We start from the raw sequence: 16,850 nt of genomic DNA on the forward strand, positions 1-16,850 counted from the left end.
GATGTATTTTTAGTCGAAAAATAGTGTTTTTAGAAAATTTCCGTAAGGATGTGCGCGTGTGTGTGTGTGTGTGTGTTCGTTCATATACGCCTGTATCTCAGCTTCTACTCAGTTGATTTTAACCCACCACGTCTCATTTTCTTTGTTTTTACTAGTACATAGTGAGAAAATAGTCCGTTATTACATTTTGTAGACGCATTTTTTTCTATGGTGATTTTTTAGTTTTGAGATTTCAGTTTTTTTTTATAAACTTATTGAAAAAGTTGATAAACGTATATTACATAATATGTATCTGAAAGAGAATAAAATTACCTATATTTTTACCGTCGAAAATTTATACTACCATTCGTCGTTCTTTCGTTATACAACATGAAGCGCAATTTTTTGAAATCGTTTTAACTCGAAAACTAAATCTCGAGCCTTTCTAAAAAAAGCATGATTATTGAAGGTTATTAGGACTTTACACCACTTTAATTTAAAGTTATTTGATGGGGCAGATCCTGACAAAAACTAAAAAAACTGAAAAAAGTCGTTTTTCTACGTGACGTAATAACTGGAGTAAAAGGGTAATAATCAAGTTCAAATTTAAAATTAAGTTAGCATTATATAGTACCTTGATCCTTTTCTTTAGGCTATTTATGAAACCAGTTTGTTGCAAAAAGATATTAGGCTTCAAAATTTTGTTTTTTCACCCTGTATACTCTATATAACTAAAAACTGCATCGCTTGGATCTCAGTTTCTCTTTAATGGATTTTAATCTATACATAGGCTGGTTATTTTATTTTTTTTTCACCTATTCGTGAAAAACACGATTTTCAGTTACGCACGTGCGTTTTTTTTCATGGCGATTTTTAGATTACTAGTAATTTTAGACGCGTTCCGCAAATTATTCTAACCATTATATCCCGGAAACTCAATGTTAAACTTATCTTAAAAAATCATGATTATTGAAGGTTATTATAACTATATCGACTGCTTTAATTCCAACTCCTTTCATGAAGCAGATTCGGAGTCCTTCTCTTTGGTTTGTTTCTCTTTGGCAAATAGCGCGTGTTATCGTGACGAATGTCAAAAAGTACAAAAACTTTAAATAATTATATATGAAGTAATTACATATTCTTGAAGGAAGCTACGTGCCAAAGAATTGGCAGCGGTTTTTTTTGTTGGCATATTATTTCGATGGGCTACAATTTTTTTACATTTTATATATCCTAAGGAATGTAAAAACCTCTCCGGTGCAAGTATATTAAGCAAATATTTTAATAAATATTTAATTCACGACTGAACTATAATTGCCACTTTATTCTCAAGAAAGGCGAGACTAAAGTAGCATTTTATTCCCTTATATTTTTTCCCCGCAAAGATCTTTATTCCTGTAAAACGCGAGAAATAAATTCTTTATCCCCGCAAAATTTTGGAATTATATATATCTTCCTATATTATATAGTTATTTTGGTTATACTCCCCCCCCCCCCCCACAGCCCCCCACAAAATAACGTAAAAATCGTTCATTTTTATGTTACTTTTAAAAGTCTGTGTGCCCCCCCCCCCCCCACAGCCCTCCACACAGCAATAACACGAATTTTGTATGATTAACTTACATAAAATGTACTGTTAGTTAACTGTCAAAGTTTATGGTTTAAAATTATATACGATATTATAATTTTCTGACATTATCAAATTATACTAAATTATGGTTATTGTTAAAAATGAATGAATTTTGTTCTAAAGATAATGCATTTAAAAATAAAATAATTAATACTGATTCATTTTTATACAATCATCTAAAAGAAAACCGTGGAATCATCGCCGAGAGCCCTATAACCACGGGAATTTTTTCTGAAAAAATAATGAATTAATTTTGAAAAGAAAATAATTTTATGAAAGAAAAAAAATATATTATTAAGGAAATTATAGGAGCGGAGTAAATAACACAGTGGATGTTAAGAATAATAAATAAGAGTTTTCTTTATTAGACTAATATAGGGTGAGAAGATGCCTAGGACAGCGGCAATCTCCACCTTAACTTTATCGCAACACGGGTTTCCGAAAATTTCCACCATCTAACTCATAGATTGGTCGGGGCCAGACTGACTAGCCGACGCGTCGCTCGCTATGCAATTATTCGCGTGTTGTCACATGATCCTAATACCTGTAAACGGTAGTCGTCTATGTATATTCATACACACTTATACACAAGTGCGAATCTAACGGTCGTAACTAATTCGAGGAATTCTCCTTCACATATATTATAAAATTAATTTATTCACTAATTTTGATAAATGTGATCTAATATATTGGCTATATTGATGATGTATTTAACATAAGCTTCAGTATCATCTTTTAAAGCATTTGGAAATAAATTTTGTTTTTTACGAAACTTTAGAATAGTTTGAATTGTTAATGTCATTTCTGTTGGAATTTGATCGAGTTCTGTAATTTTTCTTTGACGTGTTTTCTAATATTTCAAATTCCTCATAAAATTCAATTTTCGAATTTAAGTATCTCAAGTCATTTTCAACATTTTCCTGTATCATCTGATTGATATAACTTACTTCATCAATTATGTGTTCTTTTACTTGAACATTTAATGCTCGTAAATAATTTCTGTGCTCATCATTGTCAACTTGAACGAAAGAATTTTGAAGTGGATTCCATTCCATTGTCAAGATTTAGTATATCTATAAAATAATGAATGTGAGACAAAAGATGAAATGTCTTATATAAAATTGTTTTGAAGTGTATTGTTTCGTATGTTACACTTTGAAATAGCTACTGTGCAGGAGCTGTAATAGAGTATGTACATTATTAGTGAACGCGTAAGTCAGATTGCAGTTTTTACAGAGAGCATAAGGTGAAAATATGTAGTTGTTGAGAGCCAATATATTCACTGATATCACAAAAGAAAAAACAACAACTATAAAATCAAGAAATTTTATACAAACTTTGTATTAATTAAAAATTTCCTTCCAAACTATATTTTCATTTTATGTATTATTTTCATTTTCAATTTGGATAAATAATTGATTAGGGTTTTTACATCTGGACAATGCTATATATAATTGTCCATGAGAAAATAATGGGTTTTTTAAATATAATCCTACATTATCGAAACATTGACCTTGAAATTGTTTTTAATTTGTCTGAAAAGGTTTACGGATAAAAGTAATCATAATTGACATACTAAAATACATGTTTAATTTAAGAATGGTTTGTTAATGCTATAACAACATGTTAATGCGTAATACATATGATTATATGTGTATTACACGTGTAATACTTTGTAGATTTGTAGTATACTATCTTTTTGTGATTAATAATTGGGCGAAATTGGTATATTTATAAAATAAAAATAATCATTGCATTATTAATGTTTATTGATTAACGATACAAAGTTTAGAATTATTTTATCTAATTTTATTATCTCTTAGTTCATCTGTTGTATTATCCTGATACATTCTCATTAAATTTTGAAAACAAAAATCACACAGACACTAATATGGGGGGTTGGCGAGCGAAGCCCCACTAGTGTATATATATATATATATATATATATATATATATATATATATATATATATATATATATATATATATATATATATATATATATATATATATATTATATATATATATACACAATTTACACATGCCCGAAAATGTGTAAATAGAGAGAAAAACGGGCTGATTGTTTAGCTCGGTTTTCAACTGCGACACCGTCGACTCCCGTTCGTGCTCAATCATCATCTTCGCTTGAAAAGGCCAACTTTTGCCCCTAGTTGTGTAATGTACTAATTATTTCTGACCTTTACCGAAAAGCTTCTTTTCGCTTCTAAAATAAGGCAAGAAAATAACAGGTTTTTTCCGCAAACTTTTTTTGCGGGGCAAAAGCAAATTTCACGTGGCAGATGTAAATTTTTGTAATTTTTAAATAAAATATACATAGTATACCACGGCGGAATGTGTGCATTTGCATGGTCTTAAATCAACCCTTTAAACTATAAAAACACATCGCCCTTATTTTCTGAAAATTTTTCTCTTGGCTGAGGCTGAACTGTCCTCACTTCGATGGGACAGTAAGCCACTCTTGGTAAAGATATTCTCGCTTGAGTAGTAAAAATACGAACGGGAAAAATCTATTACGTTTGCCCCTCGTTGCATAATGTACAGTTTTAAATTAATTTATTTTCAAGCTTTTTAATATTATTCTTTTTTTTCACTTACCCCACTCCTTTTGCGTTAATTTTGTTATTAACTTCTTTATTTATAATATCCGAGATCGTGAAGTTATCATCTTTTTTAAATCCATATTCAGACATTACAAGATTATTCCCTAGAATATTTCGATGTGCGTCTTCATTTTTAATGTACGGATCTGTGTTTGGATCATTTGTAATACTTAGAATGGTTGATAAATTTGAATCTGGTTGATAAGATAGGGTTTTATCTGAGTCTGATATCGGCAAGTTACTTTTTGATTCGATATTCGTATTATTTGTTAAAGATAATTTACTTCGACCGCGTAAATTCTGTAAACAAACATTATTCGACTTTTAAAAAGATGTATGGAGATCTCATTACGAAACACTTTCTACAATCATTACACACCTTCTGCGATTTAGGTGCATATGCATTTCTGCAAATGTATTGCTCAGCAGTGCACGTGTGTGAGTAGGTAAGCTAGGCGGGTACAGCCGCAGCACAGTGGTCTCAAAATCAAAAAAATGGGACAAATTCAGTCTTAGATCGAGTATTCAGTAAAATTCATTTAAAAAAATTGAAAACATATCTTGATGTACCTAGGAATGAAATAGGATACCGCTTTTTTTTATTATAAACCCGCGTATAAGGTTAAAAAATCGATAAAGTTAATCAAAAATGTAATTATTATTTCCGCAATTTATAAAATGATTGCAAACAAAAACTAACTCCAAATAAGTGCAGATATATGTTTTCGATGTATTTTTTGACGCTGAACCCGAATCCGATGTCGGAAATGCAGTAAATATAAAATCAGCCCCTAAAATACGACAAAAACCGCCCTGATTTCATGTAATATCGACTTATTTTCGAGTGGTGAGTAAAGATACGGGTTTTTGATGTACTTTTCGACGCTGAATTCGAAAATGCAATAAATTCACAATCAGCCCATCAAATAGAAAGCTTACTGCTAAATTATTTAATAGTTGTTTCAGTATGCAGTATTTATTATAATTTTTGTTATCACCAATCAATTAAATTAAATTTATGCAGTGATCATTAAATTTTAGGGAATTTGTTGATTTTACAAAAGATTTAGAAAAATTATTTTTTTATAACAGTTAATAGAAAACCAATATATACATTTTGAACATGACTCATTCTCTGATTCCTCATCTTCGCTATCATACACCAATAAACTTTTCATCTCAGCAGATAATTTTTGATGATTTTTTTTGGTAGTTTTCGACTTAGCGAAATCAGCGGATCGGAACTCAATAACAGTCTTTTAAATGTATCCATGTTCGTTTCCGTTCTGTAAATTTTCATACATTAGTAAATGTATTTTGTTATTTGATTAGGTGCTATGTTGATGGCAATTATACTCTATTATACCATCATAAAAATTATTTTTGTCACTATGATACTACAAGTAAAATAATCTATTTTCATACAAATGGCTACATAATTACCTTGACTATGTAAGCTAAAAATTTATTTTAAAAATATCATTGTTTATATTCTACTCTTATCTTATTTAAAACAATCAGATTTTGACGAGTGTATACACTTACGAAAATTGTAGAATTACTATTCTAGATGTTAATTATGAAAAAAGCGTCGAAAAGTACATCGAAAACCCGTATCTTTACTCACCACTCGAAAATAAGTCGATATTACATGAAATCAGGGCGGTTTTTGTCGTATTTTAGGGGCTGATTTTATATTTACTGCATTTCCGACATCGGATTCGGGTTCAGCGTCAAAAAATACATCGAAAACATATATCTGCACTTATTTGGAGTTAGTTTTTGTTTGCAATCATTTTATAAATTGCGGAAATAATAATTACATTTTTGATTAACTTTATCGATTTTTTAACCTTATACGCGGGTTTATAATAAAAAAAGCGGTATCCTATTTCCTAGGTACATCAAGATATGTTTTCAATTTTTTTAAATGAATTTTACTGAATACTCGATCTACGACTGAATTTGTCCCATTTTTTTTTATTTTGAGACCACTGTGCGCAGGGGGATACGGCTGCAGAGGGATACGGTTGCTGGAGGATACAGTAGCAGAGGGATGCAGCCGCAGGGGGATACGGCCGCAAGCGGGTACGGGCTCACCCAAGTCACCCCAACCTTGGCTCACTTAACCCATCCCTATGTGACCACTGCAGCCGGGGGCGGTTCAAGGCCACTGCAGCATCACAGGCCACCCGAGCGCACTGCTACATGTACCCTTTGCGAAGCTACATTACTTGCAGGTTGCATGACGCCACCTAGCGGGAGAGCCTCCGCTTTGTGGTGGGGGGAGCGCGCAGAACGCGTAGAGCTGCGCGTTCAGTATGATGCATAGTGGGAGTATAATAAGTAAAAGTATAAGAAAAAGTTAGTTGCAAGCTAAATTAATTTCCATTCTTCATTGTACAATGGGATCTTTACCAGTTTTACCAGATACTGCATTGTATGATGAGGAGTGAAGTATCTTGCGATACCTCAAATCGCAAGATCCAACTCTGATAAAGTCAACACTAGAGTGGGAGAAAGAGTTGCGTAAAGAATTAGAGAAAGAATTATTGCAAAAGCAACTATGACCCATAAGAGAGCGTTTACGGGAGGCAATCCGGGAGGTCATCCCTCTGGGAAATCCGCATTAACATCCCCGGAGAAAGATGATGAAACTTTCGCCAAAAGTGCGAAGCCGAGCAGTGCTGTGTGAGAAGTGGCTGCAGTAGTATGCCACTACCCGGGAAGAATTGCAGGAACAGCGCAGAAAAACAGCAGCCAGCATTAACCGGCCAGCGGAGGAGAAGATTGGCCCTTTGATCCGCAAGCGCACAACCCCCCTTCCTCCCTCATGAACCCTTATGCTGAAAAAAGGAAGTCATGGAGAGGTAGGTAGACGATGGTTGTATCTCACAGGTGGGGATGATGGCAAGGGCCTTCACCCTTCCTAAAAAGAATATTATTAACTAAATCCAAAATTTCAAATTGATTATTGCCTTACTCCAGTTATCGCGTCACGTAAAAAAAATGATTCATAGTATGCAGGGTGAGAAAAAAAGATTTTGAAGCTTAATATCTTTGAAACTAACTGGTTTCGTAAACAACCCAAACATAGGGATTGGAGTGCCAGATAATGCTAACTAAATCAAAAATTTGAACTTGATTAATGCCTTTTTACTCCAGTTACCGCGTCACGTAGAAAAACGACTTTTTTCAGTTGTTGATGTTTTTCTTAGGATCTGCCCCATGAAATGACTTAAAATTAAAGTAAATTATAGTCCTAATAACTTTCAATAATCATGATTTTTTTTAAAAAGATTCAAAATTTAGTTTTCGAGTTAAAACAATTTCAAAAATTTACGCTTTATGGTGTGTAATAAAAAAACGACTAACGATAATATAAATTTTCTGCAATAAAAATATAGGTGATTTTATTCTCTTTTAGGTAGATACTAAGCAATTAACATTCATCAACTTTTCCGATAACTTTATTAGGAAAAACTGAAATCTCAAAACTAAATAATCAATATAAAAAAACGGATTCAGAAAATGTAAAAACGGACTGTTATCCCGCTATGTACTAATAAAAGCAAAGAAAATAAGACATGGTGGATTAAAATCTACTAAATAGAAGCTGAGCTAGAGGCGATACGAAAGAACACACACATCCATATGGACATTTTCTAAAAATACTATGTTTCGACTTAAAATGTTTAAAAACATATTTCCTACATGTTTTTACACAAACTCTGAAAATTACTATTACAAGGCTTCTTTAGGAAGGAAGCAAAACTTTTTAACTACGAATCAACTCTTGCATAGAGCCGAAAGTGTCTCAAATTGTGGACCACTATGGCGTCATTTAACTTTCTCTTTCGAGTAAGGAAATCACTATTTGTTTAAAGCTATTAGGTGCTTAAAGGGTGTTACCACTCAGATAATTAGGTATGTTAACATTTATCATGCTGCAACAGTTCTACAAATGTACATAATTATTTTAAACTTTCTGGTGTAAGTTATCTTGGTAGAGGCGACAGTGTAAATGATTTCTTTTTGGAAAGTCTTAATGTATCAATAAATGCCAAATTATATTCAAAAATTGTAAAAGATGGATGTTTATATTAGACATTTCGTAAATCAAAAATAAGGTCAAATAATTCATTCATTTTACTCAACTATAACAGATTTTCCCGAATAGATAAATTTGTAGTAGATAGAGAAAATCAGAAATAATTAACAATTTGTAATATTGTCCGAACAAGAAAACGTCTAAGTAAACATTATAGTATTTTACAAATAGTCAACGAAATTGAAGAGAATCCTACGTTATGGATACTACGGATATTAAAAGTATTTGTATTTTCATGGAAGTTCTTCGAAATATGTACATCTTGTCATTACCAAATATGTTACATTATTAATATCATAAGAGCATTGTATAAAGATGCAATATATTTTGTAGTAAAAAACATACACATTTACCCAATACTTATTTAGTACTCCTAAACACAAATAAACTTCCTGATACTGTTTTTCTCTCTCTATCAAATAAAATTTTTTCGAACGGAATAACAATTATCGGCAAGGTCAGACTTTAGAGGAACTCGATGACGACTTCACGATATTAGTTGTGGTATAGACGCTCGGATCATGATCTGATCGTCGACGGCACAACGCAATCAATATTTGGAGAATCAATATTTGCCGGATCTTGAGATTGACGGCGGCTTAACGCAATATACGTACGGATGCTAGATCTTTTAGATCGACAGCGGCTCTATAATTGCTTGTTCGATGGCCGGATCGCTTAGCGATGGACAGCGGCACAACGTACTACGATTACACAATTGCTGGATCGCTTGGCGATCAACAGCGGCTCAACGGATTTTCAATATTCACAATGGCTGGATTGCTTATCAATCAACAGCGGCTCAACGGGTTTCTAATATCTACCGCGTCTCCAACCTCTCACGAACGAGTACTTGACTCGTCTCGTATCGCAATAAACAACTACGTAAGGACCATTCTCAAGAAGGTTAGAAATGACGAAGAGAATAGAAAAAAGGACAAGGTGAAACAGCTAAGTCAAACTGTTGCTAGACGGAGGCCACTAGGTAATAGATACGAAACGTTCCTTGGACTGGTGCAGAGGAACATAGGTACAGAGTTGCGCTCTCACTCTTCTGCTCGATGCAGAGGAACGTAGGAGCTAGGGTTGAGTACCTCTAAGTACTCTTCAGACCGATGCTGAGTAGCGTAGATAACTGAGTTAAGCCCAGACTTCCTCACCCGATACAGAGGAACGTAGGTGTCGGAGTTGAGCCTGTCCAAAGGATGGCCGGTCGATGCTGCTAGAAGTAGACGACCGGACGATGAGGCAGGAAGCAGACGGCTGGACGATGCAGAATGAAGAAGACGGCAGGACGATGCAGAATGAAGAAGACGAGTTTGATCCCGAACCTCTATCACCTGGTGGATGGGAGATGCATGAAAATGCCAAACTTCAAAGGAGAAGCCAAAAAAGGCCAGTTAATGTACCCGACGGAAGTATTGTTTAACGATACTTCCTATGGGGATCCGGTGTCGGAAGACTACTTGTGCAGATCTTTCTCTGCCTACGCCACATAAAAAACGAACAAATACTCACACACTCATACATATACAAGCATACATACCCAACATACTCATACACATTCACATTTTTTACAAAAATACAAAAAAAAATATAATATTTCAAATTTTCGAAGGTTTAGAATCAGGAGCCTATCCAACTCTCGATCAAAATACGTCTGCTGAAAAATAAAACCATTTATTTAGTATATATTTTCACCTTTCTACTAACATCTCATAGTGCTATATACTTAAAGAGTAAAACATTCGATAAGAACGATTCTTTACATAAATCAGGTTAGCTTGCCATCGGCTTCTGATAACCTAACTTAAGCACAGACTGTATTACACATATAAATCATTCTTATCAAATATTTTATTTTATATATATATATATATGTATATATATATATAACAAATCTAACGTGATGTAAATAAAAAAGAATTAAAATTGCTATACCTCATCATCATCATCGAGATGTATCTCCTCCATCCTCTCAGCAAGATGGCGATCAACCATGTGTGTTTTGCTCCCAATATTTTGGCACGTCATAGAAAGCGCTCATTAAGGTTGAATTCGAATATACTGAAGTAATGACGGTCACAATACATGCGCTCGCGCGACCGCGTGATTGCGTTTCACGTTCTATTTTGTTTCAAGCGCAGAGAAAGAGATTGTTATTTATCATACCAATTTAAATTAGTTATTTATAAATAAATTTTATGTGTATACGTGTATATATGCGTGTATATGCATACAGACATAATTCACGCGCGGATGCATGCAGGGTTTCACGTTTCGTTTTCCGCACCATTCTAATTAGAAAGGGAGATGAGGTTTGATCACTAACAAGAAAAGGGATGAAAAAATACAAGAAATAACATAATTAGAATATCTGTAGCTATAAGGAAGAGTAAGGAACAAGCTCATTTATAGATTCCACATCTCGTTTAAAGTTAATCAATATTTATTCGTGTATTAGTCATAGTCATAGTTGGTGGAGGTGAACTACGGCGGCCCCTGCACGGGGACGTGCCGGTCGAGCACTCAGGCGAATCCTATTGTGCTGTGCCTCCTGTACCTTAAAAAGTTACTTTATAAACCCTTGTTTATAGCTTCGGCAACTCGGCAAATTGATGCCAAGCTGTTTGTTCTTAACTCCTCTAACCCCAACATAGGACCCCCCCCCCTCTGTCTCGTCCCCGCGGTAGCTGGGCATTTACACAGCAGGTGGAAGGTGGTCTCCTCTTCGTACTTGCACTACCTACATCTCCCAGAGTTGCTTAGTCCTAAGTTCCATAGGTCCTAAATCCCATTCTTCCGGCACATATCCTAGTGCCAGGCAGGTTCGGTACAAATTCTCCAAGGCTGAGACTAATACATCCATGCCCTGCTGCAGCAGAACCGGGAAAATGCCGTCCGGACCCGCCGCCTTGTAGGGCTCGAACGTCCCTACAGCCCATCTTATCCTTGTTCTGTCTGTTACCCGTTTCGCCAGTCTCCAGTCTTCTCTGCGGGCCATCAGCTGAACGGCCTTCGACCTCGCCCCTTCCCTGAAGTCTGAAAAATGGGTTTTCTTCAGGCCCTTTAGGGCCTCCTGTCCATTCTTTGCACAGTCCCCTGTTACTTATTTGATCGAGTCTGTCAGTGACTTCTTCGGGTGATGCAGGACAGTCTGACCGTGTCTGATACCGTGCTTCGGCTTTTGCAGTATTGCCTTCAACCCTCTTCCCCGGCCTTTTTGATCTCTTTCTTATATTCCTTTTGCTACGTTCTATACGCCCGTTTGTCCTTGTCACTCTTCGTGTGCTTGGACCGGTTGGATAGCCGCCTTACTTTCTTCCTGCGTTTCTCCAGTGACTTATTTCACCAGGGAGCGCCCTTCGATGGCCTCTTTAGCCTAAGTTCACAATTGTTCTTGTAAGAAATTATTATTATGTCCCTTAGGATCCTACTGCAGTGATCGATGTCCTCCGCCGTCCCGTATGTAACAGGGAAGCAACTGATCTTAGCCTTAAGTTCTTCTCTGTATCTTACCCAGTTTGTTTTTCTAAGGTTCCTTATGAGCTGATCGAGCATACTTTGTCCGCCAAGTCTGAACACGATGTGGAGACTATCCGACATGAAGACTTTTTCCGACACTCTCTAGTCCATAACCTTGGACCACACGTTCCTAGAGGCCAGGGTGATGTCTATGACCTCTTCCCTTGATTAACCCTATTGAAGGCCTTGGACATATCCGTATACAAAGCATCGACCTGAAGAAGCTTGGCTAGACCCTCAGACAAAAAATCGTTGAAGATGAGAAGATTGGTGAGCGTGGGCCGCCCCTTTATGAAGCCATATTACTGGTCTGCAAGCCGAAGGGTAAGCAGGCTAGCTAATCTATCAGTCACAAGGGCGTCAAGCACCTTGGACAGACAGCTAATGATGGAAATGGGTCTATAGTTGGCAACATAATGCTTATCACCCGCCTTGTATATAAACATGATGTAAGAGAGTTTGAACCTACTAGGAAAAGAGCCGGTACATAGAAGGGCAAACCGGACTCACTGCGCAGGCCTTTCATAAACGACCAGAAGGCCCGGATATTAAACTTGATCTTGGCTTCCGTGGCCTCAATGAAAGAACGAGATAGCTGGATAAAAATAGCCCTTAAGCGCTTAAACTTAATCTGAAGAGAGTCGTCACATGACTCTTTCCAAAGGCCATGAACCCTCTTTTTGTTACGAATGACAGTAATAAGGTTGGCGTCGTACTAAACGGGAAAAGTATTGGAACGCTGTCTCGTGAAAGGGACCTGACTCTCTATAATATTATTCACACTAACATAGAAACGATCAACAATAGAGTCTATGTCATCCCCTTCGAGGACAGCATCTCAGTTAATGAGATAAAGCAAACGATTAATCGCACTATAATCAGCTGCATAAAAATTACACTTGCGGACATTACAAATTTCGACAGGTAAATTAAACGGGGAAATCTTCAAATGCTGTGCAGCATGAGAGTCAGGAGGGAGAATATAGTCGTGTAGATCCAGGGAAGAAACGAGACCATCTGGCGCAAATAGCAGGTCCAGCGAATATCCCTTACCATCCAGAGGAAGTAGACCCTGGATAAGATTCAGTGAGTTCCCGACTGCAATAAGCACACCACCTCCACGTGAGAGAGCACAAGCAGTCAGATTCCTATTATGCCTGTAGATGCTGTAATTCTTCAATTCAAGTTCACTGGAAGAAAAGTCTGGCTGGAGCCAGGTTTCGGTTAGAACAATAATGTCCGGTAAGATAAGAAAGCAAGTAGAAATTAGATTTAACAAGAGACACTTTAGTATGGCCGAGTGAGCGTTCTGGTAGTACATCAGGATTTTCTCTCCCCCTTCTGACTCTTTGCTTCTTAATTTTTTGGATTCTGGCTGCCGGAAGTTCTCTCCTACATTAACTAAGTTAGGTGTGCTATGGACATAGCGGACAGCCTTAAGAGAGCTCGGGTTGGACCTGTTGTGGGCATCCACCTCAGCTTGAAGCTTCTTGTAGAGTTCTCGCTGACAGCGAGTGCGGTCAGCAGCCACCTCAATACCACCAGCAATGTGCCTACGGTTATTCAGCACTCTCTGGGCATTGAACTGCGACTCAAACCTTGCCAAAATGGGAGGTACTGTGCTCCTGGCCGTATCTGGAAAACCTCTTAATTGACAGATAGTCCAGATTGATATTGAAGATCCAGGCCAAGCACTGGCGTACCTTAATCAAGTCTGGGGTAGCATTAACAGGTACGTTGTACATCATCACGTTATAAGAGCGAGACATACGATCCTTGAGCTCTCCAGCAAGGTCATCAGCGAACAGAGGTGCTGGCAAAGGGGCTGCTAAGCTCTTACTTAAACCAGAGGTGGAAGATAACGAGGCACCGCTGGCTTCGAGTGCACCCTGACGAGATAAGTCCTCCAATAACTGCATCCTTAACTTCAAAGAGGTGATATCTGAGCGTAGCTCGGTGATGCTAAGGTCGTTACTGCTGATTTTAATGCTGAACTCATCAAGTCTGGAGTCTATAGCAGTCAGAGATGTCTTGATATCAGCATAGTTCTGTCGAAGCGCCTTCTTCACCTTCTTCACAGCAGATCATACGACTGAGCTCTGACAGCAGCATCACCACCCGAGCTCCCAACAGCACTGGCAGCCTCCAAGACTGCATCATCGGTGGAAGGAGGCTCACACACCTCGCACACCAGCCTGTCATGAGCGGGATCGCAGAGGTTACACTTAGAGCTCACCGCACACCCTTCATCATAACGATGGTCGCACGAGATACACCTCAACCCAGGCGTGCCGAAGAGTTGGCAATTAACGTAATCGCAGGCGGAGAAATGATTCCTCTTTGGCCTGCGCTTCAAAACGTTCGAGTCATCGACCCCCGTAGACATGGCGAGGCCCGGATTGGAGGCAAGCGAACCCGATAATACTCGGATGGGCAACTAACCACAGTTCTTGCACGTACGACAGACACCCCCACGACCAGCGATGCACTACGAGCACTACTCCAAAACAAAATGCACCGCAGCAGGATCCAAGAGCACGACTCGACACGCACACACACACACACACACACACACCACAAAGCTGACTGGCAGACGGCAACGCGAGTGACACCGATGAAAGATGGCGACTGCACGGGCACCGCTAATAGGTTAGGTAGGCCCACGATGATCCACTCAGCAACCACTAAGCGGATGCGCCCGCAAATGATGAGCGCGGATAATGACCGAAACTACACCGGGTCGGATGTTAGAAGGATGGCACGACGATGCGGCAGGCGAGACAGCAACAGCAGACGATTGGCGAGAGACGTAGCGGAATGCAACCCGTACTCCAGGCACGCTGCTGCGCGCAGCAACGATGCCCGTGGCAAGCCTGCGTGCAAGTCGACGACGCTCGTTGGCGGCAAAACAGCGACCGCTCAGGCACCGCTCACAGTAAGGCACACGCCAACTGCTCTGCACAACCGAGTCGATGCACCCGCTAGTAATGAGCAAGGGCCGTACGCCGAAACTGCACCAGAAGAGAATACACTCTAGGTGAGCAGCAGCGCAGAGTATTTAAGAGTATAAGTATTTAGAAGTATAACCTGTTGAAAATAATGACGTCATAAAAGGTTCCAATTTGTAGCAACAAATGACGTCATCTAATGACATCATTTAACGTCATCTAATGACGTCATTTAACGTCATTTAATGACATCAGTTAATGACGTCATTCTTTTCAACAGGGCGTACTCCATCTCGAAGACTACTAATCCTCTCAAGCTCTGACGCTTCTTATATACCCCGCCGTCGATTACTGCGCAATCTCAGTGGCTTCCTTCTGCACATGGACCGAGCCACCACGTTTTCGTCTATTCCGTCAACTACTGCGCAACCTTAGTGGCCGCGTTTTGCGCATGGATAAAGCCACTACGTCCCCCACCACTCTGTCGGCTACTGCGCAACCTCAGTGGACACCTTCTGTGCATCATTCGATCCACCGCTCTGACAAGGAAAGGTACCCAACCCGAACTCACCGATTTTGATGATTTTCATATATTTTGTAGAACATAAAAAAATAAGAGACACGTATTTTTTTTTATCGGCTAATTTTCACTTTTAAGGGGTAAAAACCTCCCCTAAAGTTAACCCCCAAAAAGCGTTTTTTTTAAATATCTCGGCTTAAAATTAATATTTTTCAATGAAACAAATTGGAGGTTATTTCTTACAAAAAGAGCAAGTATTTCATGGTGATTTGAAGAGTAAGAGTAGCATCCCCTATTTTTTAGGGGTTGAAAACATATATTTTTTGGCATAATTTTATAATAAAAATGTTTAAACCGACTAAAAAAAATTGGAAAAAATGTTTAAACATCCTTAATAACAAAATTTAGTTGACGTCTTTCGGTGTTTTCATAAATATTACCCCTAAGGGGGTAAACCACCCCTAACACAAAATAACTGTAAATATGTAATTCAATACATAATATTTTGTAGAAAGTTTGTATATAGAGGTTTTCGAGGTCGCTGATTACAAATCTGTTATCAGATTTTGAAAATTCAAAATGGCGGAACCAATAGGACGGAAATATCGAAAAAAAATTTTATATAATAAAAAAGTTTTAAACGACTAAAAAAATTGGAAAAAATTTGTAAACATCTATAATAAACAAATTAAGTTTTTCGATCTTTTCATAGATACTACCCTTTAGGGGGTAAACCACCCCTAACACAAAATAACTATAAGTATACTTCAATCCATAATATTTTGTAGAAGGTTTGTATATAAGGGTTTTCGAGATCGCTCTTTGCAAATCTGATATCAGATTTTGAAAATTCAAAATGGCGGAACCAATGTGGTGGACGAAAATGTCGAAAAAAAATTTTATCTTTCATAAAAACTTGTTATAAATGTGTTATCTTTGTAGCGTGTACATGTGAACTAAAGAGCCTTAAACCCTAAACCCCTAAAGAACAAATAGGCTAAATGGTTGTGCTTTTTAACCAAACCACCTCAAATTCCTAAATTTGTAAACAAGAAAATTCTGTGTGTGAAGCAGTTTTATAATTTCCGTAGAAATTGTTATCAGAATGTTATTGAAATTCCTTTATTGTAAATTCAACTTATAATGTATTTTTCTTTATAATATTAGAGTATAATAATAATCTACAATCTTTTATCTTTTGCCATAGTGCATTTTTTGTATTGAGCATAAAATATATTATTTTACGATGTTTTTACAATAATGGTAGTCCTCATAAAAGTGTTTAAAGCACAATGCTTTTTTGCACCAACCACATCGTACAATTGCAATGTTTGTGCACCCTTCTATTTCACAATGTGTTGCACAAGACTTTCCAAAACTGAAATCTATAGGATTATCAAATTTATCTGGTTTTTCATTGATGTAACCGCTTTTATACCAGGAATATTTAAACAAATCTATATATCTCGGTGAAGACAGTTGGTTGTGAACCAATGATTGAAGTTTAATTATATTAT

The 16,850-nt window shown here is 37.2% G+C and overlaps 1 protein-coding gene across 6 annotated transcripts in view; it reads right to left on the reverse strand.

Moving 5' to 3' along the window:
• The window catches only part of LOC107981362 (TRAF3-interacting protein 1), a 332,027-nt gene that overhangs the window by 278,470 nt on the left and 36,707 nt on the right, over nucleotides 1-16,850 (reverse strand). For all 6 annotated transcript variants that reach the window (XR_004226868.1, XR_004226869.1, XM_031925124.1 and 3 more), the window contains one exon: nucleotides 4,225-4,529. Coding sequence is in view for 4 of the 6 variants with exons in the window: in XM_031925124.1 (XP_031780984.1) it covers nucleotides 4,225-4,529 (305 nt within the window). In the remaining 2 variants the exon portion in view is untranslated. The remainder of the gene's footprint in view (nucleotides 1-4,224; nucleotides 4,530-16,850) is intronic.

Source organism: Nasonia vitripennis (genome assembly GCF_009193385.2).
Source record: "Nasonia vitripennis strain AsymCx chromosome 2 unlocalized genomic scaffold, Nvit_psr_1.1 chr2_random0005, whole genome shotgun sequence".
In the NCBI taxonomy this organism is placed as follows: domain Eukaryota; kingdom Metazoa; phylum Arthropoda; class Insecta; order Hymenoptera; family Pteromalidae; genus Nasonia; species Nasonia vitripennis.